Source organism: Babjeviella inositovora, assembly GCF_001661335.1.
Source record: "Babjeviella inositovora NRRL Y-12698 unplaced genomic scaffold BABINscaffold_4, whole genome shotgun sequence".
Taxonomy (NCBI): Eukaryota; Fungi; Ascomycota; class Pichiomycetes; order Serinales; genus Babjeviella; species Babjeviella inositovora.
The window spans coordinates 380,259-404,540 of NW_017566841.1; the positions used below are offsets into that span (position 1 = coordinate 380,259).

At 48.3% G+C, this 24,282-nt stretch overlaps 9 protein-coding genes and 1 non-coding gene across 10 annotated transcripts; 5 read left to right on the top strand and 5 right to left on the bottom strand.

Moving 5' to 3' along the window:
* Positions 1 to 363: 363 nt before the first annotated feature.
* BABINDRAFT_160888 (uncharacterized protein) lies at positions 364 to 2,425 on the bottom strand. The gene has a single exon (XM_019128521.1). It carries the CDS (start codon positions 2,154 to 2,156, stop codon positions 564 to 566), a length of 1,593 nt encoding a protein of 530 aa, XP_018985964.1. The 5' UTR covers positions 2,157 to 2,425; the 3' UTR covers positions 364 to 563.
* A 916-nt stretch (positions 2,426 to 3,341) lies between these two features.
* Positions 3,342 to 6,101, top strand: OSH3 (oxysterol-binding protein related protein; the record flags this gene model as incomplete). The annotated part of the gene is made up of 2 exons (XM_019131679.1): positions 3,342 to 4,308; positions 4,627 to 6,101. The coding sequence occupies 2 exons, from the start codon at positions 3,342 to 3,344 to the stop codon at positions 6,099 to 6,101; spliced, it is 2,442 nt and encodes an 813-aa protein (XP_018985965.1).
* Positions 6,102 to 7,292: 1,191 nt separating this feature from the next.
* On the top strand, positions 7,293 to 8,405 carry BABINDRAFT_47743 (uncharacterized protein; the record flags this gene model as incomplete). The annotated part of the gene is made up of 1 exon (XM_019132130.1): positions 7,293 to 8,405. The coding sequence occupies one exon, from the start codon at positions 7,293 to 7,295 to the stop codon at positions 8,331 to 8,333; it is 1,041 nt and encodes a 346-aa protein (XP_018985966.1). The 3' UTR covers positions 8,334 to 8,405.
* Positions 8,406 to 8,685: 280 nt separating this feature from the next.
* BABINDRAFT_160889 (uncharacterized protein) lies at positions 8,686 to 11,564 on the bottom strand. The gene has a single exon (XM_019128522.1). It carries the CDS (start codon positions 11,540 to 11,542, stop codon positions 8,846 to 8,848), a length of 2,697 nt encoding a protein of 898 aa, XP_018985967.1. The 5' UTR covers positions 11,543 to 11,564; the 3' UTR covers positions 8,686 to 8,845.
* A 1,039-nt stretch (positions 11,565 to 12,603) lies between these two features.
* Positions 12,604 to 13,201, top strand: BABINDRAFT_29260 (uncharacterized protein; the record flags this gene model as incomplete). The annotated part of the gene is made up of 2 exons (XM_019131446.1): positions 12,604 to 12,663; positions 12,707 to 13,201. Coding segments are annotated over 2 exons (555 nt in total), but the record flags the coding sequence as incomplete, so codon positions are not given.
* A 651-nt stretch (positions 13,202 to 13,852) lies between these two features.
* BABINDRAFT_160890 (uncharacterized protein) lies at positions 13,853 to 16,362 on the top strand. The gene has a single exon (XM_019128523.1). The coding sequence runs from the start codon at positions 13,875 to 13,877 to the stop codon at positions 16,215 to 16,217; it is 2,343 nt and encodes a 780-aa protein (XP_018985969.1). The 5' UTR covers positions 13,853 to 13,874; the 3' UTR covers positions 16,218 to 16,362.
* A 94-nt stretch (positions 16,363 to 16,456) lies between these two features.
* On the bottom strand, positions 16,457 to 18,545 carry UTP8 (Utp8p; the record flags this gene model as incomplete). Its single annotated transcript, XM_019126982.1, has 1 exon — positions 16,457 to 18,545. A coding segment is annotated over one exon (1,940 nt), but the record flags the coding sequence as incomplete, so codon positions are not given.
* A 131-nt stretch (positions 18,546 to 18,676) lies between these two features.
* On the bottom strand, positions 18,677 to 18,749 carry BABINDRAFT_t162. The gene has a single exon. It is a non-coding gene; the product is annotated as a tRNA-Thr (tRNA).
* Positions 18,750 to 19,509: 760 nt separating this feature from the next.
* BABINDRAFT_19359 (putative lipase) lies at positions 19,510 to 21,624 on the top strand (the record flags this gene model as incomplete). Its single annotated transcript, XM_019131213.1, has 1 exon — positions 19,510 to 21,624. A coding segment is annotated over one exon (2,115 nt), but the record flags the coding sequence as incomplete, so codon positions are not given.
* A 172-nt stretch (positions 21,625 to 21,796) lies between these two features.
* Positions 21,797 to 24,143, bottom strand: TIP20 (Tip20p; the record flags this gene model as incomplete). Its single annotated transcript, XM_019132610.1, has 2 exons — positions 21,797 to 23,995; positions 24,120 to 24,143. The coding sequence occupies 2 exons, from the start codon at positions 24,141 to 24,143 to the stop codon at positions 21,797 to 21,799; spliced, it is 2,223 nt and encodes a 740-aa protein (XP_018985972.1).
* Between the last annotated feature and the right edge of the window lie 139 nt (positions 24,144 to 24,282).

Sequence of the window (24,282 nt, forward strand, 5' to 3'; positions counted from 1 at the left end):
TGGCTCTAGGATGGGGTTCGAAATCGCGTTTGTTATGATATCGACTACATAAGACGTGAGAAAAGGGCCTAGACGCGTAGCTGCAGGCTACTGATTTAGATTGATTAGTCGCCTTGACCCTATGAAGAATATATACAAACCGATAATCTTGGAATGGAGTAACTAATATATCTGCATGATATCTCTACGTTAATTTTACAACAATAAGCAACGTTGCGTATCTACAGTATTGAATCGATTCCGCTTAATCGATTAACATATAGCGCAACATGTGATTTTGGTTTCGTCACCCGCCCTCGTATGGGTAATTCCTTCCATATGAATGCGATGATACCTTTTCAAAAATATAATACATGAGAAGACGTGAAAATTAGATCAAGTGAGGGTGTGAAGAAGGCCGGTATTTCACACTTTAGCTATGGCCGAGGTAATGAACGTTCCATAGATACAGATAGAATCCATGTTATCTAAGAGAAAGTGGCTTTAAGAAAATATAGACACTGATATCAGTGAAGAAATAAATCTAAAAACCGATAATAGTATCTCAGTTTTCACAGGGAAAGTTACACATCATGATCTCCCACGTCTTTAATCGTATACTTATGGTTCATCCCCCCTCGGACCAAAATCTGAGGATACTCCCCACGCTCTTGGATGGCTCCATTGTCTGGTAGCTCAAGTAGGTTGTCGATACTACCCTCAACATCATGATTGAGGTCGAAGTATCCCATGTCATTTCTGAGCAGCAGGGGTAACGCTAAAGGCAGATCAGCCTCCGCATCGCTGGCACTGACGACATTCCTAAACCGGGAAAGAACAGGGGTTTTGGCAGTTTTAGGAGTATATGAGGGGGAATGAGCATAAGAGCGCGGCGAGGAGGATAAAAGTGGGGATAATAAGGGAGTAAGGTGCCCGTCACGGGTAATGGCCGAACCAATGGCGGTATCCAATGCCACCTCAACCATCTCGTCTCGGGAGGATACGTTGATGAGGACAAAAGATGAGAAAATCAAGCAAATGCCGAGATAATAGAGCATTCCACCATTCGCCACCCCAAAGAAAACCGAATCACAGATCATGGTCAGGGGGATGGCGGTGGTGAGAGATAGAGAGGTGATAACAGGTGATGTCAACAACATTGCCAACGCCACACAGTAGTCTGAAATCACCAGAAACACTCCATTGACCCCGAGCATGAGCCAAACTGTGGTCGAAGGAGGCAATGCAAACGTTTCAAAGCCAGTGTAGTGTGCCAAGATGATAAGCGGCCAACACGTTAAGAGCGTAGCTACACCCACAAGTCCGAAAACGTGGCGCTCATTGACAGTGACGTCGTTTCCGATTCTCACTTTCAAGAGTACGAGGTAAAGAGAGTACATCACGGATGCCATGATGGCGAAACAGTTTCCTAAGAGCGGATTCTTGGGCTTGTAGGTATCGTCCATGGTTAAAAAGTAGACAACCAGACTAATCTGTCCCCCATTAGCCTTTATGTTGATGAGAATGATCCCCACAAAACTCACCACTAATGAGAGGAGCTTGAAGAGGGTGAACTTTTCCACATTGGCCCATACTCCCATCAAAAGCGTAAAAATGCTACTGGTGGTGGAAAGAATTGTTTGGTCAGAGGCATTAGTGTATTTGAGACTGCTAGCCACGAACACGTTGTAAAAAAAGTAAATAAACCCAACCTCTGTCGCAAGAATGATGGTTTCTCTGTGGCCAAGCTCCTTGGTTGTGGTGTACAACTCGGAAGAGTCAGACGCTTCGTCAGGAAGTAGGGGTTCACACTCACTACCCAAAGGCTGGGAACGGAATTTCAGCCACATTTCCGGCAAGAGGTAGAGGGAGAAGCAGCTTCCCAGGATGTAGGACATGAGAAACGCGCAGTGGTACTCGTTTCCTTTCAATACCACGTTCATAAGTTCGGTGCACAGTACCCAAGTGACCACAGCCATGGCTATCAAGTAGAGTCCGAGCTTCCACCGTTTGCGTTCTTCGTGTTCGATAATGTCTGCGACTCTATCGGGTGGACCCAGGACGATTTCGTTGACCCCAACGGCGAGAATGGAGGGTGAAGAGCGGTACCTAAGGTGAGGAATTTGAAGGGGCGTGTAAGAAGCATGTTTCGGGGAAGCACCTGTGGCTGAAGACATGAAAACAGCTGACTTTCTGTTGAACCTGTAATTAAATGAAGTAGATGCTTGGGTTTTTAGTATGGCAGATCTCTCTCACGCAAGACTGGCCGGGTGACGTCAAGATTGGCGGGCGCGTAATAAAAGTTGGGTATTTCAGTGGGATATTATCTTTAACCAGTGTCTTTAGCAGAAATTTCACAAAGGAATAGTAGGTAATACGCAGTTTCAACAAAAATGTTTTTGTTTTAGGTCACTCGCTTTGTAGAGATAAGCCTGTTGCGAATGGGGCGTTTATGCGGGGTGTCCAGATCGGGAGCGGCTAGCGATGGTGTCTGGATACGGCATCTGCTGCCGATATATACCAGCTGAGCCAACAGTCACGTCAAAAAGGGTCGTTGTGCATTGCCCTAGAAAGAAAAATGTCCAGAATTCGAATTAAAGCGGAAGAAAAAAAGAGGTTAATATAGCTTGTTCGGTGCGTCGTCACGCATATAGGGTATGTGACCATAGCTATAGTAGACTTTGGGGAAGCCTTGTGTTCGTGGCACATTTTACTAGGCAATATAATGGAAATGGCAACATAGAGCCTCCCGAAAGCACTAAGTTATCGCATACAGAGAGAGATCTAAAAGATACATACCTTAATATTGGAACTGACTGAACCTTTCACCAGACCGTCCACTATCTTAGAGCTGTTTACTGGTGTCCAGCATTGCTATAGCGAATTATTGTATGTTTGTTTTCATTTCTGCTGAGCTATACTCAAGGACAATAGTAGTTCAAGCCAGACCATACTCCACAATAGGTAATACATAAAGGGTAACTCTTTGTATATTTGGAAGAGTGACCGACAGCCAGAAATTGGGCGTGGTACGATACGCACGAAAGGTTGAGATACGCCTTCAACACACCTGACCGTCTTATTATAGGCCAACACGTTTTATGCATACACCCCTACTATAACACTTCACACAGGAACCTTCTTTGGTGGACCCGAAAACCAAACTGGAAAGAGTTCAAGCCTATTTTCAAATAGCCAAATTCTAAATAATGTTTTCCACCTCATGCGGAGGTTCAAGTGGCACATCACGTGATCAACACTCATAACCTGTCAATGAACACGACCTGAACTGACGCGTGGCCTAAATCAACACATGCCGAATCTAACCTCCTCCTATTACATCACACGCTCCCCAGACTGCTATGGAAACCTTAGACATCCACTCGAAGTCATTTTTGACCAAATGGGTGACGGTACCCGACGACGCGCATCTCAGCTGGCAGATCCAGCCGGTGAAGCGGTCCATCAACTTGTCCATCTATCGCAAAAACGATGCTGTGTCGCCGTTTGATGGGGGATCCTTCCAGCCATTGCTTCCACCAGCCCTGTCATCCACCAAGAACCGCTCAGACTCCGTCATCCTGACGTCACAGCTAGAATTGACCAATTCTACGCGCAAACGGAGCTCCTCATTGCTGGCCGGCCTCAACAACTCGGGCCTTACGCTAGAGAAGAACTACAATAAATTGTTGCCGGATGAGCTCACTAAAGGGTCGCTACATGTGGCTATTGGAGGAACCTTTGCGTTTGTGTTTGATAATAGCTTCTCGAAGACGTACGGGAAAAAGGTGCTTTTTAGCCAGAAGGTTGTCGCTGCGGGTGTCGCCGCAAATACCGCGTCGCTGCAAACTGTCGCCTTCGCATCTTTGCAAACCACCACCCCCATCTCTGCCTCTGCTACGGTTAATCACCGCCAGTCGATCATGCGCCCCAAGAACGGTGAGCTTCTTCAGGGTGTGCTTTCCAAGAAGCGTCGCAAGCGCCACCAGGGATTTGTCAAGCGCTTCTTCATCTTAAGCTTCAAGTACGGCATCCTCTCGTACTATCTCATGAAGAATCCCACCAATCTCCGCGGCAACATGCCCATCAAGCACTGCATCATCTCTGCCAATGAGGAGTCACGCGAGATTGTTATCGACTCTGGCTTGGAGATCTGGGACTTGAAGGCCGCTACCCGAGAGGAGTGGGCTGTGTGGGTATCCGCTTTCAATACCGTCAAACAGGGTGCTCCGCGCCGCCCGGTGACTTTTGCCCAGCCCGACACCGATATGCAGGCGGCTGGGATTCTCACGTTGCACAAGCAATTGCAGGCGATTCAGAGGGACGCCAGTATTTTGGCGAGAGATGCGGATATGTCTGTTCTGATGGACTCGCTCAAGCTCAGCGACTCCCGGGAATTACTGAGGGAGAGAGACAGCCGCAAGAGACCATCGTTCTGGTCGTTGCGGAAAAAGTCGTCGCTGGGTTCTACTCAAATGGTCTCCCAAGCCAAGTCCCAAACGGCTTCCGCCTATTCCTGGTCTACTGAAACGATCCAAACCAGATCCCAATCTAGCGGGGCCCACTCCCCCGGAGTTGACCCTAAAATGGTCCCCAAGTCTCCTGGGATATCCCCCGAAATGGTCTCTACTTCCCAAAAATTGCGAGCTTTGGAAACAAGCATCGACGAATTTGCAATTGGCTTCGCCAAGCTCGTTGATTCCGCCAACCGCAAGTCCTTCGTGATCTCCCGTACCACCTCGCTCATGTCGCAAGAGTTTTACGACGCGGAGGACTACCTCGAAACAACCCAATCCGTGGTTGTACTTGACAGACCGGGTAATCTCGACCTGATGATCTCAGACGAGATCTCCGTCGTTGATAAGGATGCGGACTACACTGCAACGTACGAGTCCGAGTCCGAAACCGAATCCGATGTGCCTGTGGCAGACTCCACCGCCTTTGACACTGATTTGTATCCGTTGCCCCTCCCGCCCGTAGAGAGGCGGACGGATGTTCCCGAGTGCCACGTGCAACCGCCGAGTATCCTCACGTTTGTGCGGAAGAACGTGGGCAAAGACCTCTCGTCGATCGCCATGCCCGTGAGTATGAATGAACCGTTGACCATCTTGCAGAAGTATGGCGAACTCATTGAGTACTGTGCAATGCTCGACACAGCGCTCGCAGCAGACACACTCTCTGGCGAACGCATCTTGCGCATCGCGGCCTTTGCCGTGAGCTACCAGGCGAGTTTGCGTGCGAAGGAGCGGAACACGCGCAAACCGTTCAACCCATTGCTCGGTGAAACCTTTGAGATGGTGCGCGAGGATCTCGGTGTTCGAATGGTGGCTGAAAAGGTGAGTCACCGCCCACCCATTATGGCCATAGCCGCTGAATCTGCTGCGTGGCAGTTACAGTACGCGCCACTGCCATCATCCAAATTCTGGGGCAAGAGTGCGGAAGTGATTGCGAAGGGCGTACTCAAGTTGACCGTGAAGGCCACCGGTGAGGTCTACGAATGGGCACAGCCGACAACTTTGCTTAAGAACGTCATTGCGGGAGAGAAGTATACGGAGCCGGCGTCAGACTTGACGGTACTGTGCTCGCTGGGCCAGAAGGCGGTCGCGGAGTTCAAGGCTGGGGGCATGTTTTCCGGCCGCTCTGAGGATTTGACCATTGGCTGTTTCGATGCACGCGGCCGCAAGATGGCCGCGCTGGTGCTGGGGAAGTGGACCACGGCGTTAGTGTTGTGCGTGGATGGAGCGGAGCGCGAGATATGGCGCGTCGGTCCCTTGGTGAAGAACTACCCAAAGAAGTTTGGATTTACCGAGTTTGCGGCGTCGTTGAATGAAATCACCCTGGCAGAGCTGGGAATGGCTCCAACAGACTCCAGATTAAGACCAGACCAGCGGTGCTATGAGAATGGTGATGCTGAGAAGGCGGAAGTGCTCAAGGCGAAACTTGAAGGGAACCAAAGAGTGAGACGGAAACAGATGGAGGAGCAGGGGGTAGAACACAAACCGGTGTTTTTCAAGCAGGTTGGTGAGGGTGACAATGCCATTTGGGAGTATGTTACGGGGGAGAAGAGCTATTGGAATAGGAGACGAGTGGGGGATTGGAGTGATTTGGTTACATTATGGTAACGCACTGCCATAAAACTGGGGTGCCACTGATTTCAGTAGAGAGAATGACTGATAAATATTGACCCCTCAAAACGATTTTCTAACCTGTGTATGTTATCGGTCCCCAGCCGAAGATGATTTAAAGTCAAACAGGCACTATTTTTTTTAATGAAATTGATAGGGAAGGTAAAATTTCTACAGAGCGTAGTATTATCAATGATGTCAGCGCTAAGAGCTCTCTTTAATCCACAAGAACTTAGATGCATATCTTGTAAGTAATGACATACAAGTGGATATCAGACCATGGGACATTTGTTAGTAGTTTGCCACACCTTGTAATTTAACCAGGGTGTTACCTCGGAAGGCATGCACCCATTTCCTGGGCTACTATCGGTGTATCCTCGTAAAACATAATCGAAGCCATCAAATGCTGCCAAACTGACTAGTACAAATTCCCAATTTGACAAGAAAAATGTTAGCTTCATCTGCAACCAGTGACTTGCGTCAGTAAACCAGAGGTAGTAAGTTAGTTTTCAGGTGCTTTTCTCGCGTAGTTATGCTACTTCTTTATACCAATGGGTAAGGTGATCTGGCCTATTCATTACCCGGTGTATATCCATAAGAATTAGCCTCAAATTTAGAAACATAGTCCCAATTTCAAAGTTTACAATATTTATTGAACCCTCCCTCAATGTTAAGATTCTCTACCGTTTATTAGAAATTCACAGTATGAGGTTCAACATCATAACCGTAAAAGCCGTCGGCCTAGATAGAATTAGAATTACTTCTCAATAACACGGCGATCTGTGGGTTCACTGTTGCTCTACTTGGCATGCATGGCCGTTAGGAGTCAATCTGCAATTAGTTTGTGACTCTTTCCTTTACCGTGATCAAAACAAAGATGTGTATAACAGGCAAAGGCTTTGGGGTAAACTATAAGTCAAAGGGAATCAAGTAAGCCGATTAAGCCCAAGCTTTTCAAATGGACGGCTTTAGAAGCTCCTGAAAATCTTAGCCCTCCCTTTTACTACACTGTTAATTTATTTCAATTAATTACCCGTACGCTGCTTATCGCCTGCATGAGTTGGTCGAGGAGTATATGCCGGCAGGCAGGGAGCGAATGTAATCAGCGGCTTATAAACCCCCCACCCCGCAATACTACCATCTACCCAGTTAAGCTAACAAAACCGTTGAACAAACTCTCTATACGTCATGTTTGTTGCTAACAATCCCCTCCAAATCGTCGACATTTCCACCGTCAATCAGGCTACGGCGGATGATCTTTTTCACGCCGCCGCGTCGCAGGGGTTCTTGTTCGTCGAGGGCCACAACTTCAGTCAGAAGGAAGTCGACGTGTTGTTCCAGTTGTCACAAGCGTATTTTGCACAGTCAGCGGAGGAAAAGCGGAAATATCCCATTGACTCTACAAACGCCGGGTACACCGATTTTGGGGGCGAAAACTTGGACCCTGAAACGCAGAAGCAGGGTGACCCGAAGGAAGGGTTCAACTTCAGCAACATTAACTTTGAAACAGGTTTGCCATTCTATCAGAACATCCCACCGTTCTTTGCGGAGGACCCCGAGATGATGGAAATCGTGCAAAGTGCTGCCAAAAAGTTCTACGCCATTTCTGTGAGAATCTTCAAGTTATTGTCTATTGGGATGAAGATCGAAGATACCACCAATTCAGATGGGAGTGTGGTCAAGGGAGAGGACTGGTTGACGGTGAGACACCAGCCGACCAAGGAATCTGGGTCTACCTTCCGATTCTTGAGGTACCCGGGCCAGAAGAGCTTGAACCCCGAAGCGGTCATCAGAGCCGGCGCCCACACTGACTACGGTGGGGTCACGCTCTTGTTTCAGAAAGAGAACCAGGAGGGCCTAGAGATTCATTCTCCAGTATCCAAGAAGTGGGAAGCTGTGCCATATGTGGGAGCCTCTCCAAAGTTCCAAGCACAAGGCGCTGCCCCGCCAATTGTAGTGAACATTGCCGACCAGTTGAGCTACTGGACTAGTGGAATCTTGAAGTCTACCATCCACAGAGTCAGGTTCCCCGCCAAATCTCAAGAGACCGGCCAGGACAGATACTCTATTGTGTTTTTCTCACACCCTAATGACGAAACGTTGTTGGAACCAGTTCCGTCGCCGATCATCAGAGAGGTTAAGAACAGGGGTGCCAATGCCGCTGAGAAGGTGGTCACCGCGCATGAACACTTACAGAAGAGATTGGCTGCCACTTACAGCTTTTACTAGAGGCGGATAATATGACTATTTATAATTGATAATAAAAAAAGGTTAAACCTGTACGAAGGTATAATATATGGGGTTGTCGTTACATGGGGTATTGAAACCCGTGGAATGCACATAATAGTTTGTAATTTCTTCGGCAGAGGTTAGTACTGACTTAGGGTTCATTATTACTACCATCAGATCCTCACCACCGGGACCTATTTTCCATAACTACATTCGAGACTGATGGAAACTTTTCTTTGTCATTACGACTTATACCATAGATCAACTAATATGACTCACAGCGTTATTGGCGTTCTAAGTTATATAAAGTGTAGGCTGTTTCCTGCAACAAAGCTTACCGAGATTACAAAACATTATATATTTAACGGAATAATACACAAAAAAAAAACTTGTAATATATCAGGAGATAGATTTTTCAAGTTGCTATACACTACTTTCTAGGTGATATATAAAGGGAGTAGACGGAACGACATATGCACGAATGGTCAAAGCAACCCTTAAACCCAGCAGCCCTAGTTCGATCTCATAATTTTCTTAGTCTTGGAAAACAAGCCCTTGGCGAAATTGCTTCCCTTTTCACCTACCTTACCTCTGATGTCAGAGGTCCCCGAGGCGAGCTTCTGCTTGATGTTTGAGGGGGTGATCAAGGTGTGCGTTCTGTGGATCTCTGTGATGTTAGCGTTCTTGAAAGCTTCCGAGGCAAACTTCCCAATGGCCAAGTCTGTGGTCTTGCTCCCGTGATCGTTTCTCATGGCGCAGGTGAGCCAGTCACCCAATCCGGTGTTGACCGCCGTTTCAATGGCAAGCGCCTCCCGCAACTTCTTCAACTTGAGCTCCTGGTTGTTGCTTATAGAGAGAATCTGGGGAAGATTATATGCTGCCTGCGACGGCTTGTACGCAACAATGGACGAATGCTCGGTGGCAGAGGAAACAACAGAGTTCATTCTGGGGTGGTCCCCGAGGAAAGTACTGTCGTAACCACTGGTGGTGCTCGTATTGCTGGCGGCCGTAGAAACGGAAGTAGTGGTAGCAACGGATGCTGTTCTGACTTTCTCCGCCAACGGGGTTTCATCAGGAAGCTCCATATCTGCAAGCAAGCTCGAGTAGCGCTGAGACTTCTTTCCACCCTCACTGGTGGCACTCATGTTTTTAGAGTTGTGGCCGAGCAAGGTAGTGGGTTTCATTGCCAACGCCATATCTCCATCGATAGTCTTGGTGGAGCCCTGGCTCTTCATTGAGCTGGAACGCGACATCGCAGAAATTACGCTTTCGTCACCATTGTTCAGCATAAAGGCATCGCGATAAACCCCTGTGTCGGGGTTCCACCCGCCAAAGTTCATGGTACCCAAGGTGTTTGTGGTTGAATTTCTATTCAAGTTTGGCCTCAAGGAGTTAGAGAAGGTATCAAACGCCTCTGGTTCAACGCCTGGCACTTTGAGATCTGAAATCATACTGTCGCGCGGTCTGGAACTCGAGAGAGATAATCTGCCAGTGGAAAGCGAGCCAGAGGATGAGTTGCGTGAGAGACGGCTCTCTGCAATGGATTGACCATCAAGATAATCGTCCATCGCACTCGCAATGTTGGAATAGTCTTGGGATTTCAAGCTGGTCTCAGAAAGAGCGGGGGAGATCATAGACAGAGGAAGTTCGCCTTGGAGAATTTTGATGGCCGGAGGCGGCTTCCTCACCGTGGAGGCTCGGGAAACCAGCTCTCTTGGGTCTAATGATGGGGTGGAGACAGTAGCCAGTGGGTTTGATGGTGGTGTATGGACTCTGGGGTCCAACGAGGGGGAACTGTTGCGGAAAGGGCCTTCTCCGAACGATAACGGCTCAACCGGGGACGGTTCAATCGATTCGTATACCCCGTCAGTAGATATGGATCCCGCTTCTCGCAGAGCCATTTCTGTTGAATCCATGGTAAAATTCTCAATGTCATAGAGCAAATCGTCAATGCGAGTCATTGTGGCAGACTTGCCTGGCCTGGTTTCCAACGAAGGCGTGACGTCTGCGCTAGCCAAGACCTCCTGGATATCGGCAATATCATCATCGGAGTCAAAAAGCATGTCATTTCGGGCCTGAGAGTCGGTGGTCGCCACCGAGCTACGGCTCACCTCTTTTGTTGCCACCAACTCGCTGTCATACGCGTGGTTCTCGCTTTCAAACGAGTAGCGACTGTCGGACAAACTCTCGGCGTCGTAGTCATAGGTGTTATAAGTGGCATTTTGGTCATAATCATCGTGTAGAGCCGAATTGGCATCCTGATCACCAGCTAATGCCGAATCGTCATCATAGCTGCCGTGTAACGCTGAGTTAAAATTCTTTTGGAAGTCATCTTTGGACTCCTCAGAGTGAGAAATATCGTACTCAGGGGTTTCCGATATAGTGCTCCCCATTCTATCCTCATCTAGCGAGAGAACAAGCTTAGCTGGAGGCTTTCTCGCCATGGTGGACGCCTTCGTCGGGGATGATTCCTCGGTTTCCACCAAATACGCGCCGGTGTTGTAGTAGGCTTCTTCGTCTGATTCCTCGTCAAAAGTGGAATGTGTTACAGGGATGACAGGAGACGAGTTGATATCGGGAATAGAGTCTGGCTGGGATGGATAAGCAGTATCGTGAACAGTGACATCGGATGTGTGTGTTGCGTCAGGACAAACATCTTCGTAATGTTCTACTTTAATACCAGGAATAGGAACAGAGGTACCATCGTATGAATCATCGTGACTAACATTGATAATTGGGACGGCCAAAACAGGGGTATCTGGAGCGACGGGAGCAGAAACCTCTGTTGTGTATTCAGAATGATTGGGTGTAACTGGAGGCACGGAATTGGACTCTTCTATCTCCTTCTCGCTGTGGTGATCTTCATCCTGATACTCCTCATCCTGATATTCTTCATCCTGATACTCTTCATCCTGATATTCTTTGTCAAAGTCGCTGTCACTTTCGTCAGACGTGTCCACTCTGCGGTTGCTCAAAATTCGTTTTTTGTTGAATGACAAAACCAACTTGGAGGGCTCTCGGTGGACTCCCTCGTCCGATTCAGTAGGCGTTGGCTCCCTAAAATCCGCTGGGGGCTCCGGAGCGGAGGTGAGCCTTGTATTTTCAGTTTCGGCTGAGTAAAGCAGGTCGTTATGGGCGCTAGCCACCTCAGACCGCGTGACCGGCAATTCGCTCTCATCGCTCATAAGCGCCTGTGAGTACTTGGCCATGTCTGGTAACGCTGGCATGTGTCTGGCCTTTGGCTCGGCGTCTGAATCCCATTCGTCTTCGGAGGAGCTTCCCCAATCATCATAATCGTAGGATGGCGCAGCCTTCACGTATCTGGTGGACTTTTGTCTCTCAATGCCGTCTTCTTTGCTTTCTGGCATAATAAAGAGTGGTGTGTAACAGTATTCTGGGGTGAAAGGGGCGGGGAATCAGAATGCGGTTATTTTTAGCCTGAAACAAAGGAGCGAGGCTGATCTGTTATCCGGTATTTAAAACTAACCACGTGCAATCAAGGTGACGTAATGCCATTAGCCGGGCTATGGAAGCTGTTGGTTCGAAATGACAAGCGAAAGAGCAACACAACTTTGGTTAATCTATTAACCTTGGATAGCTCTTAAAAAAATATAAAGAAACTTCATCGTAGTTTATTAATCTTTCGTTATCAGTACATTCACGTTTTCTGCTCGTCTGGATACGTTAACATGCTATATGCCACGTGACTTGATAAAACTGTCAGGTGGAATCATAGCCCTATCAGTATTCTCGATATCCCGGGTGTATGCGAACAATGAAATACATGAGATCCTAGACACTTAGTAACACATTCAGAGTATTGGGAAACCTTACCATGGGTATTCCCCTCGAAATCTAAACCAGATATATATGAAAGAAATGTTTTTTTGAATCAAGTACTTTCTCCCTTTCTTGGTCTGAAGCGTTTTCGCACGCCCTGTATGGCTTATAGGGCTGATCTACTGCCATTTTGCGGGGGTTAATTACGGGGTCTCTGCGGTTAAAAGAAATTTAATAAAACCACAAACAGCTGTAGATAAATTACCCAGAATAAATCCTTAGAAATTTAATTTTTGATATGTCGTGCCTCAGCCCCTGTACCATTTTTTTTTCATGCTTCCCAGTGAGCTAGACTCAGAATACTGATAAGGCGTCCTGTACACAACCTCCGACGATATTGGGCAGCGCACACCTGTGAAAAATATTCTACATCACTATACATTAACACCCTCATGCAACACAAAACTATCTCCCAACCATCCACACTATCATGTCTGAAATCGAAGCTAAATCTGTTGTTTACTGCGGCGTATGCACTTTTCCTCCTGAAGTAAGCAATTTCTCTACCCTCAATGTTCCATACTAACCTCCAGTACTGCGAGTTCGGCGGCTCGTTCAAAAGATGTAAGGAATGGCTCCTGGAGAACCACACAGAACTCTTTGAACAATTGTACAGCGAGGATGCGCTCGCCAATGCCACTTCTTCCTTGTCCTTAGAAACTGAGGCGAAGATCAACCAGGACTTGCAGAAGAAGCAGGCCAAGGAAGAAGCCAAGGCTGAACGCGAATTGAAGAAGAAGTTATCGTCTAAGGTGATTGTCAAGAGCATATCCAGAACCAAGAGAAAGCAAGTGGTTGCCATTTCTGGCTTAGAGGTGTTTGAGATTGATATGAAAAAGTTGGCCAAGACCTTTGCCTCTAAGTTCGCCACCGGTGCCAGTGTCACCAAGAACGCCGAAAAAAAAGAGGAAATCATCATCCAGGGAGACGTCGCGGATGAGGTCGAAGAGTATATCTCCAAGATGTTGGAAGAGAAGGGTTTGACAGATGTCAAGGTTGAACAGACCGAGGAGAAGAAGATCAAGAAGAAGGCCCCGGAAATTGCCCCTCAGTAGGTATTGGTTCTGTAATATAGGTTGATTTAAAATGTGGTTGTAATATTAGGCCTAAAAGGGTTATAGCGTAATGGGATAGCAGTTGAAATACAAGGTTCATACACCTCACTTAGTGATACAGGGCTTAAATGATTAATTTAAGACAGATAGGATGCACTGTCAGCCAAAGATAATGGCGGGGATGAAAGCCATTCCGGGTGTAGATTTGAGTAAATGTTACCTACGCATCTGCTATATCGATATATCCGTCTACAGTGATAATACAGCACAACAGCCAACTTCATAATTACGTGTAACCCCTATCTATTTTTAAGCTGTTAAATAAATATTAATTGAGGGGTGATATTAGGGGCAAGTACTAAGTATGTTAGAATTACCCAGCAAAATACAAAGTAAAAAAAAAAAAAAACCCCAACCAGTTTCCTTAATGGGTAGTGATACAATTATATGACATGGCGGTTCCTATATGAAATCCCTAGTGTTCATTCTATTCCATCTTGATATCTGTCATCCGTATTTGAGTTTCTCGCGAAATTCCTCCCACATTTCCGCTTGCGTGTGCGTCTGAAAACTTGAACATATCTCGATCTCCACGTATGTACAAATTCGTTTTCACGTATAACAGTCTCCCAGCTTCAACCCCACCATGCTAATCCAAGACCCAAGCGCAGATACCGCCAGTACGCTAGCCATCGGCGGGTGGCCAGCCTCCTCCGGCGAGGCGCTCGTCACAGTTGCCGACATTGACTTGCGCTTGCACCGGTTGCTCCAGGACGACTTGCGCGCGTTGTCTGACACAAGTATAGACCCCGATACCTTGCGCGGCTTAGTTGATGAATTGCAGCGCAGCTCCGAAGACGGCTCCAGCGCCTACCACCGCGTCGTCTTGGCCCATTTATACTGTCTCCTTAACGACTTTGACGGCGTCCAGGCGCTACTTGCCATCGACTTTGACTATACTGGTTCTGACTTTGACGTGTATCTTGCCATCCGTGCGCGTGCGGTGACCTGCTATGCGATGCGTGAAAGCTCCGAGCACGAGAGTGTTGCGCGCGACGCCTCTCGTGACGTCTCCCGCTTGCGTGTCCCCTCCGCTACCAACACCAGAGGTCGCCTCTGGTTGGACCGCGTGTTCCAAATTGCCCAGCCCCCCTCATCCCTCGAAAAACTCCAATCCACTTGTGAGCCCGACGTATGTCTCGCATTTGGTGCGTGGGCCGTCCAGAACGCGCGCACGGACAGCACGTTCGCTCATGATTTTGCTGCGTACGCGACGCTGCGCTCGCACGCGTTACAACAGCTCCGGTTCCCATCCGCAACAGAAACTAGCGCGGCTGCTGAGCAACTCATTGCTGGGCTCCATTACGCCTGGGATGCGGGTGTGCTTAGATCCGCGGCCTTCAAGCCGCTCATTGTGCAATCGCTCAGCGTTTCGTACCAGAGCACGTTGATTCTTGCGTCCTTTATCGATGTTCTGATTCGCTTGGGAGAGTGGAAGGAGGTGCTCGCCGCGTTCGAGACCTACGTGGAATACACCGATAAACATGAGATTCAGACCCACCAGATTGGCGATTTGCTTGAGATTGTACATGTGTATTCGCGGACGATTGGCACAATTGTCGGTGTGGATGCAATTGCAGTGGATGATGGAGCAAAACGGGGGCGTTTGGAGGCATTTGCGTCACAATTGGAGGGGTATCTTGAGATGGCATGTGCCCGCGGCGGGATAAGGTCTGCGGATGCGTGCGCGCAAGAGGGGCGCGAAGAGGTCAGCGACGACACCCGTGACATCTCGCGCGGCCTCGCGCGTATTTTGGCGGCCGGTTATGCTGCGCTCGCGCGTTACCACACATATGTCGCGCAGCACGCACACTCCGATGCCACCCTCCAATCTTCCCTCTCTCTCTCCCTCGCCCACTTCCACAAAGCCGTCAACCTCTTTCCCTCGCGCGAGCATATACTCCCTTACGCTATCCAACTCACCAAGACCAAAGCCTTCCCCGAAGTCATCCGCTTAATGAAGCTGGAGTTGCGCCGCGACCCCGCGGACGTGCAGTGCTGGCACTTGCTCGCGCTTTGCTACTCTACGGACGAAGCTACCGTGCCGACCGCGCTGAAACTCCTTGGTAACGCGGTAGCAATGGCAGAAACGCTTGCGGAAGGTTCCACGCTCTCTGTGGCGACCAAGACTCGCATCTTACAGATGAAAATGACCCTGGTCGCGCTTTGCGAGCTGCTCGATGGACTCGATGCCGCGATGGAGCTCCTTCCGGGGGTGTTTGCATTATACCATGTGTTGTTTGCGCGCGATATTGAGGAGAGAAAAATGACAGGGATGACGCCGGATGTTGAAAAGGAGAACAAATTAAAACGAATGTTGACAGGATCAAAGAAGCGTGAAAAGGTGGTGAGTGCAGAGAATGGCATGCCACGCGACGCAAACGCGCGCGATCTTTTGGCACGCATGTGGCTCTGGGCTGCGACGCTTTACATGAAAGCGGGAGCGTTGGAGGAAGCAGAATCGGCGATTGCGGACGCGGATGGGTGTGTTGGGAGCATAGGTACACATGCTGAAACGCGCGCAGATGCCCTTGCGGAAATCCTGGCCGCACGCGGCTTCCTCGCGGCGCTACGTGGCGACCACCACACTGCTGCGCGTGCCTTCGAAACCGGCTTGGAAACCGCCACCAGTCTCCACTGCACGCTCGGTTTGTCATCGCTTTTGCTCCAGGACGACGCATACCACTCGGCTGCCGCTACTAAGTACTTCAAATCACCAGTGGACAAGTCCAGTGCGCTAGTGCGCTTAAAGCTCGCATTAGAGACGTTGGCGCGCGACTACCGCTACTTCAACCAGAGCGAGATCTGGTGGTATCTCAGCAAGATCTACGAGATCTTTGATGACAAGGTGTTACTCCAGCAGGCATTGTGGAAATGCGTTGCGGCCGAGCAGGGCAAACCAGTGCGGGCATTCAGCGTGTGCGAGTAGTCGGTGTATATAATAGATTACCGTTAGGGAATTCAAAGCTAACAAGATATAAAAATATATTATAAAGAAATCTCAAACTTGGAAGATCGATAAAGATATATATTTTTATATTAGCGATATTTTTCTGATACATTTTATTCGAGAGTTATAAATATCTTACATTTTCAGCTTTATATTTGTTAACACTATATATACACGTACGTACCCAATTACCGGAATGAATATATATACATCTAAGCTTCGAATTCACTAATTATACGCTTTTTCACTTATGCTCGTGTGTAATTCTTATTACAGTTGACTTGTTAATTATACCAGTCACTATGTCAAGCCGACCCACCGCACTACACTACTTATAATGAAATTTTGATATAATACATGCCTCTCTCTAAAGCGACAACTTCTCCACGGAGTACAACGGAACCCTGCGGGTATCGCCTACAAGCCTGGTGGTGTCGTTCAACGTCAAGATTGACTCCAACTGCTCTTGCTGTCTTTCCTCAGCAACGTTGACCAAACTGCCGTTGGTACCCTTCTTCTTCTTCTTGACTGGCGTGGTGAGCACCAATGCCTGGTTGACCAAGGTCAAGTTCTGTGAGCTCTCTGCCAAGGATCTGACCTGAGCGTCGACATCCGCTAACAAACTGTCAATCAATTCGGTTGACCAGCCGAAAAGCCCACCAGCATCGATGAGCGACGGCATGATGCCCCACGCATTGAGCGTTTGCGCGCGCTGCACAATTCCCTCCAAGTTGGGGAGGGAAACAGCTGCAGCGGTGATCTGGACAGGAGAGAACTCTTCCTGCAAACGCGTTGCAGCATCGCCAAAAAGCTCGTCGTTGTCGTTGGCCAACTGGGAGGTAATCTCTGCACAAGTCAAGTTTGGGCACGTGACAAGCGCTTGTCTCAACAAGCGTGGATGGGCCGCCAACGCGCCCAACAAGCCGGCGGTGTAGGACACAGGGAACAACGGATGGGTCAAGAGGTAAATTATGGTGCTTTCCGGAACGAAAGTGCGACTCAACTTCATGTTGGAAGCCGGGCCAAAGATCATAGTTACGATCTGGAGGATGAGGTTGGCGTCCACGATGCGGTCCTTCTCGGCCTCAAACACGGAAAGTTCTGGGGCTTGGCTCTTTGCCCAGACGGCACCTTTCAAGTACGGAACGACCGCTTCCCAGGTTGCGACGTCGAGCTTCTTTAACTCGGAAATGATCTCCTTCGCTTCGGTCGCTTGCACCTTTGCACTCTTTGCAAGGTCAAACTTAGGGCCGCCCACCAACGCAGGAACGCCAGAAATGACCTGACCACCAGTATGAAGACCCTTGCCCAAGGATTCACTGAGATTCCCCAACCCGACATCCACAGGGATCATGACGACGTAGGCGGTATCGCGTTTGGCAATGGTCCCAATGGCGTGGGTCGCACTGGTCTTGAGCGACGCACCGGCAACAGCGCAACAGCTCATTAAACGCACGTCGCTCTTGAGTGCAAGTGTCGCTAACACCGCGTCGAACTTGTTGTTGAGCAAGAAGACAGACGTTTTGTCAGAAATGAGCACGCGATTTGGCGCTGGCGCGAGCAACGCTACGTTTGTGAACTCAGCACTGATCTTACCCTTTAATGACACTATATGCGTCTGTTGGTACGACGGGAGACTGTATGTGGTGAGAGTTTGTTTACTGTAGCGGAAGAGGTTTCCCGCACTGTATGCGAAGAGAGACTCGGTGTACTTCGCCTCAATGACATGCGAACTGACCTCCGCACCGCTGGCCAATGCTACCAAGCGTGCTTGCAACTTTTGACCGACCACCTCAACGATTAATAAGCCCGAATCTTCAACGAACTTGTGGTACACCACGCGGTTCTGCGCGGCCAAAGTCCACACGGCGGTCCCGGTCATGTCGTAAGCGCTTACCTCACCGCTAACCAAGACCGTGTAGGCTAGTTTCCCATCTGCTGAGAACTGAATCCCCACCACGCGGCTAGCAGTTTCGATATTGACCATGCTGGCATCCTCCTCTTGCTGGGCGATGAACTTGAGCGTGTGCTTCTTTCTCTCTGTCAAACCGACCGCAAATATCTTGCGTCCAGCGGAATGCGACGCAAGCGCGTTTACAACAGTGTTGGGAGACAAAGCGTACGACCACACAAGCTTAGGAGACGGGCGCGTGATGTAGCTTCCGATGATAGAGCCGCTGAGGCCAATGTCTAATGTGTGTGCCTGGGGGTCGGCTGTCTCACAGATGACAGCTCGTTCTGAGGAGTGCAAGTCCGCAACCCGTGGGAGAGTCGTGATGGTGTATGGATCTGACAAAGACGGCATGTTTGAGGGGGTAAAGCAATAAGGGGTGTGGTTTTTGCAAAAAAAGATTTTGATATTAGCTGCAGATACAGGAATTTTTTTCGTTATTTTTCAGTTCCGTGCAGGATAACCATTTTGAGGGTATTGAAAAAAGTGCCTCCAGCCAGATTCGAACTGACGATCTCCTCATTACTAGTGAGGTGCCTTACCAACTTGGCCATAGAGGCGCAGATATGCTCAAAAAGATGAACCGATGATATAAGAAACGGAAAAAGATGAGAATGCAACTTTAAGAAAGTATCAAGACCGAAAAGGGGAGGGTGGCATTATAGTATCTGAAAAAGGGATACTGTGACACGTTCACACAACTAAACTACTTGAATAAGGCGTATCCTTACTTTTTAATAGGAATAATGGAATGTTATTACGGCTATAACTGATGGTGGAGCTCGGAGACGGTTCCTACTATTTGTGAGGGGTAAGGCATAGCTCCTCTAGAAATAACGAATCTATTGGGGTTTACTCAACAAAGTAAAATGCGCTCACAAACACTACACTATTGATATAATAATTTCCATTAAAGATAACTGTTACCAATATATTATATTAAGAGAATTATGGACTAGAATGGGTTTTTGTATACATTACTACATGCCACTAACATTGGCATTCTCTTTTATACCAAGAGCATATCACATGGGTTTATATAGACCCGTGCATTTGAGATATAACACCAATTTTAACAAAGTTAATTTAAAGAAACAACCCAATTTTTCTAGATTACAAGGATGGAGTAACCATTTTATTTTATCTAATTATATAAACCGCTATTAAAACCACCCTCCGTGTTCCTGCATCCAGAGCAGTGCGGCTGACATGTGATCGTCACAGCATTTGTGGATTGCAAGCTTGGTCTTAGTAGCAATTCATCTCAGAATCAAATATACAATGACACCAATAGAGCTGGGCCATCATGATTTGAACTATCTCTTGTACCGAAACGTGAAGGCTGTCAAGGTAGGCCAAATTGAACGTTTCCATCTCACATATACCCCTGATGATGCCACACGCCCGCTCACGTCACTCTGGCTCAAGGTGAAGAATACGGAAATGTTAGCGCTTCGCGCGGCGTATCTTGCCGGCCCGTACACGCTCTATGTGGATGTGCGCAGCAGCGAGTACGACCAGGACCAAACCACATTTATCACGGCTGACCAGCCGATCTTCGAGCCAGAACTCACGGCCGGAAGAGCTTTCTACGCGGAGCTCTCGATGCGGACACTCAAGCCTCGATACGAGTGGATTGTGGATGTGATGAGCCAGGTGATTTTCAACCCCGCGACCAGTGTGAACTTTGAGATCCAGGTGGGCACCAGTCGCGAGGTTTTGAGCCACGGCTGGGAGTCGCACAAGATAGGCGGCCTCGACACGCGGCTCAGCGTCGTCAATCAGGACACGTTGGATCTTTGGAATATCCCCAAGCCGATCAAAGATAAACCGGTTCATCTTGTGGTGCTTACCCACGGGCTTCACTCGAACATCGGCACAGACATGTTCTATCTCAAGGAGGCCGTGGAGAAGCATACCCAATCAAACGTTATGGTGCGTGGCTTCCACGGAAACGCATGCAAGACCGAACGTGGAATCAAGTATCTCGGTAGCCGTGTGGCAGAGTTTGTGATGGAGGTTTATCTCCAAGAGCCTAGTATTACACAGGTCTCGTTTATAGGCCATTCGTTGGGAGGCGTGGTGCAGACCTTTGCCATTGCCTACTTGGAGAGTAATTTCCCCAGCTTCTTCAAACAGGTGCAACCAGTTAATTTCATCACCCTTGCATCCCCCATGTTGGGCATAGCCAGCGAGAACCCTGCCTTCATCACTATGGCGTTGACTGCTGGCGTGGTGGGCAAAACGGGCCACGACTTGGGTCTCAAGTACGTTGATGGGCATAAACCGTTGTTGTTATTGCTTCCAACAGGCCCAACACACAAGATCCTTAAGCGATTTGAGCGGCGCACGGTGTATGCGAATGCGTCGAACGACGGGATTGTTCCGATACGGACCTCCGCGTTGTTGTATTTGGATTATAAGGGACTAGCGGGAGTGGAAATGGTAGCAAAGAAGTATGCCTCGAAGGAGGAAGAAAGGGAAAATCATACTCATGCGATCGCTTCAGGCTCTGATATCGGCCAGATTCCCATCTCTGCCGAGTCTGGAATTGCCGCAACCACCAAATCGTTCTTCTCTGGAACCCCTCTACAAAATGCTCTATCTTTTTTTATGCCCCAGGCCCAGAAGCGACCGGCAAATAGTGGGTTTGCCAAGTTCCAGACCGTGGATAAAGAGGCAGACCCCACACAAAAAGCCGATTCCGACGAGGGGATTTCCGAGTCCTTATCCAAAACATCCATGATTGGTTCCGCTGCTGCGCTCATCTTGCCCCCAATGCCGTCGGTCAAGTTTATCAACGACCCCCAGAGCAGGGAACCGGTAATTTTCCATGACAGGGTCTATCAGTCGTCGGATCTTCCTCCCCAGGAAAAACGCGAGACTAGTTTCATCCAGTCGATAGATCCGTTTTACAGCATCGCCGCGATGGAGGAAGAAATTGCGCGGGCTTACCACAAGGAGATGGCTTGGAGAAAAGTGCTCGTTAATTTAAAGCCCGATGCTCATAATAACATCATTGTTAGAAGGCGATTTGCGAACGCCTATGGTTGGCCCGTTATAGATCACCTCATTGCCAACCACTTTGGGTCTGGGAATACTGAGCGAGCCTCTTCACTGCCTCGTTTTTCCCCTGACAGGTTCGGTCCTGTAAAGTCAACAGAATTCTCGTTTAAGGATCTCAGCCTCTTTAACGATATCCTCTCGCGCGACAGGATCATCGAGGAGAATGAAATGGAGGACGACCTTGGATCGCTTACGGACGTCGCTTCCACGGTTACATCCTTGCGCACAGCCGAGGATGACGAGCGGTGGATCAACTTCCTGGGAAACGCCGAATCGATCTTTGCCGTTGGCCCTACGGGTATGATTTCGAACGTGGGTGAGTTTGTGGAAAACTTCAGGACCAACCTTCAGAATTTTGCCACCAACAATGGGTTTACTGAGACGGAGGAGACTAGCGAGCAGAGGATTGGCGAAGGTGTGCCAGAATCTGAAGCGGTGTCGGAGAAGATTCTCATGGATGGGTTTTACTAAGTCAAGCTAAAAGGAATACTAAGTAATTGAATATATGAAGCTCTAACCACTAAAAGTATTTAGTTTTTGTTTATGATTCGAGTCTCGCTAGCACTTGCGTGATTTCTTTATTACTCACAAGCTCAAGTTCCTGGTGGGATCTCAATGTCTTGAACTCTCCTCCGTATAACCCCGATTCCTTCAAGGCAGCCAAGCTCTTAAACCCCATCTTGGTCAAACCTTCATCTGACACGCTCAACACACTGATAACCTGCTCTAGCTTTCTTCTCTCAAGGGTGAGAGGCAAGTCCAATCCCACGCATAACGCTTCCCAGTCAATAGCTAGCTGAGCAGCTCCAAACTTTCTGAAGTTGCTTGACCCAATGATATAGTCTGTAAACGTCAGCACCAAGTTCTCGGTAAATTCACTGAGAACAAACAAGCGATCGGTAAAGCTCACCGCGCGGGAAAACAAACCTAGCTCTCTAGACAAAATCTGAAGCGGCTGGCTAAGGGCCGGGGTGATGACATTTGCAGATGTCTCTGTCACCCTGGACCAGTGGCTTGACGCGAGATAGCCCTTGATACTGTTTTTCAATTCCTTGTTAAAGAAAGCCGTCAAGAGCTCAGATATCTGCGTGGAGAGTTCTCTGTATTGGCCAATCACGGTATCAAAGAACATATGCTTCATGGTTTCCAGATCGGCCAAAGGTTCAGTCTCGCTGTTGTGGCTAGATACCCGGGCCCACAATTGCAAAAACAACTTACTCTCGCTCCACTGTTCCATGCAGTTGATCATAAAGTGGAGGGAGCAGTAGAGACGGCACAACCGCTCAACCCCTTGAACCTCCTGGATTTTTTGGGCCTCGTCAGTGGTGCGATTATTAACCAATGAGAGTGAACTCTTGTGGAAAAGCTTTTTGAACGCCTGGAACCCTTCTAAAAGCCGGTCATAGTACAAATCCAAGATATGGAGCTGAATGTTGCTCAAAAACTTGAGCTGGTACTTGAGGATTCGGATGTTCGCATAGTGGGAGGTGATATTCTCAAAGAGCTTCTGCACATTGATGGCTGACACGGTGGGTTTGGTTTCACCAGCATCTACAAAGTCGTAGTCAATCTCAAAAGCGTTATCGGCTTCCATGATTTCTCTGAACCTTACTAACGCCAACTCCCGCTCGTTTTCTAGCCACCTCTGGAAGTAATCTTTGTTGCGCAACGTATCGCCCGTCAAACCCGACCACTGCTTCGCAGACGCCTCCAGGATGGGTTGGTGGGGGTTGAAGCCGTACTTGGACACCATTCTCGCGTCAAAGCTTTGTAATTCAAAGATGAGGTGCGAAAGCAACCTGGGATTGCTGTCAAGATTGTTCAAGGAGTCAATAAGGTAATGTTCCATTTTGATTCTGACCGGGGCTAATAAACTGGTCATTATTTCATAAACAAAGAATTGGTTGTGGTATGGTGTGTCTCTGAAAATGTCGCCGAAAAGGCTCCGCATCTTGGTGAGATGGTTATCCATAAAGGTTTCAAAGAACTGCAACGCCCATTCGGGTTTATCGGCTCTATTGGTTTCCTTGTTCCCCTCGAAGTGGTACATAAATCGGGTAGTGAAAGGACGGGTCAACGTGCTTAACGCCCAGAGAGGCTCTGGATAGACTGCAGCGTTACTATATCCTTGCAAGGTTAAAAGGTTGACAAGTGCCACTTTCAACGGACCCAACACAGCGGCCGGCACATCTGCCGATACCCAGTTGGATTCGTTCACTAGCACTGTAAGTTTCTCGTCGAGCTTCGGCTTCAAGCTAGAAACAATGACACTGTTCACCTTGGCCCTCAAGTTTTCAGCCAACGTGGCCTGTAGCTGGGACTCACTAAAAGATTTGGCGGCAAACGCATCAGTAGCAGCGGAGATAGCCTTTAAAGAGGTAAGAACGATATCTGAATCCACAGTAAGAGCTGAAAGGTTTTGAAGGATTACCTGGTATTCCACCAAAACAAGCCTGGTGCTGTGTGCCGCTTGCTGCTGGGAGACGGAGTTTCTTACCACCAACACCAGTTCAAGGGGGCCATATACTTCTAAGATGTCATTGAGAGAGGCAAGCTTGGCATCATAATCGGTGTTGGCCAAGGCAGCCTGAATCAGCTTCGTGATTTCTTGTACTGCTTCATGAAGTAACGAATTGTCATGCAAATCGTCATTGCTCTGGAGCTTGAGCTGGATGGCCGCTCGATCCTCCTGGACCCTACTTAGCTCAGCATCCAACTTGGTGTCGAGATCCCTCGATGACTGGAATGTGGTATTAAGGTACTGTCGCATTGAGCTTTGGATGTTCTCTGGAGAATTACGAGAGCTTCCCTGACACGAATTGTCTTCGGCGTCTGATATTGAAGATCCTGCGTCTAGCGCTTACATAGAGCGGTGGGTGCACTACCATGAACTGAATAGGCTTAGAAGCACTTACATTGATATAGAGTGAAGATTGGTGCTTTGTTTTATTGTTTTTTTTTTTAAGAAAAAAAGATATTTCAATATTATTGGACTAAAAATCAGTGGTATACTTGTGTTTCAGAAGT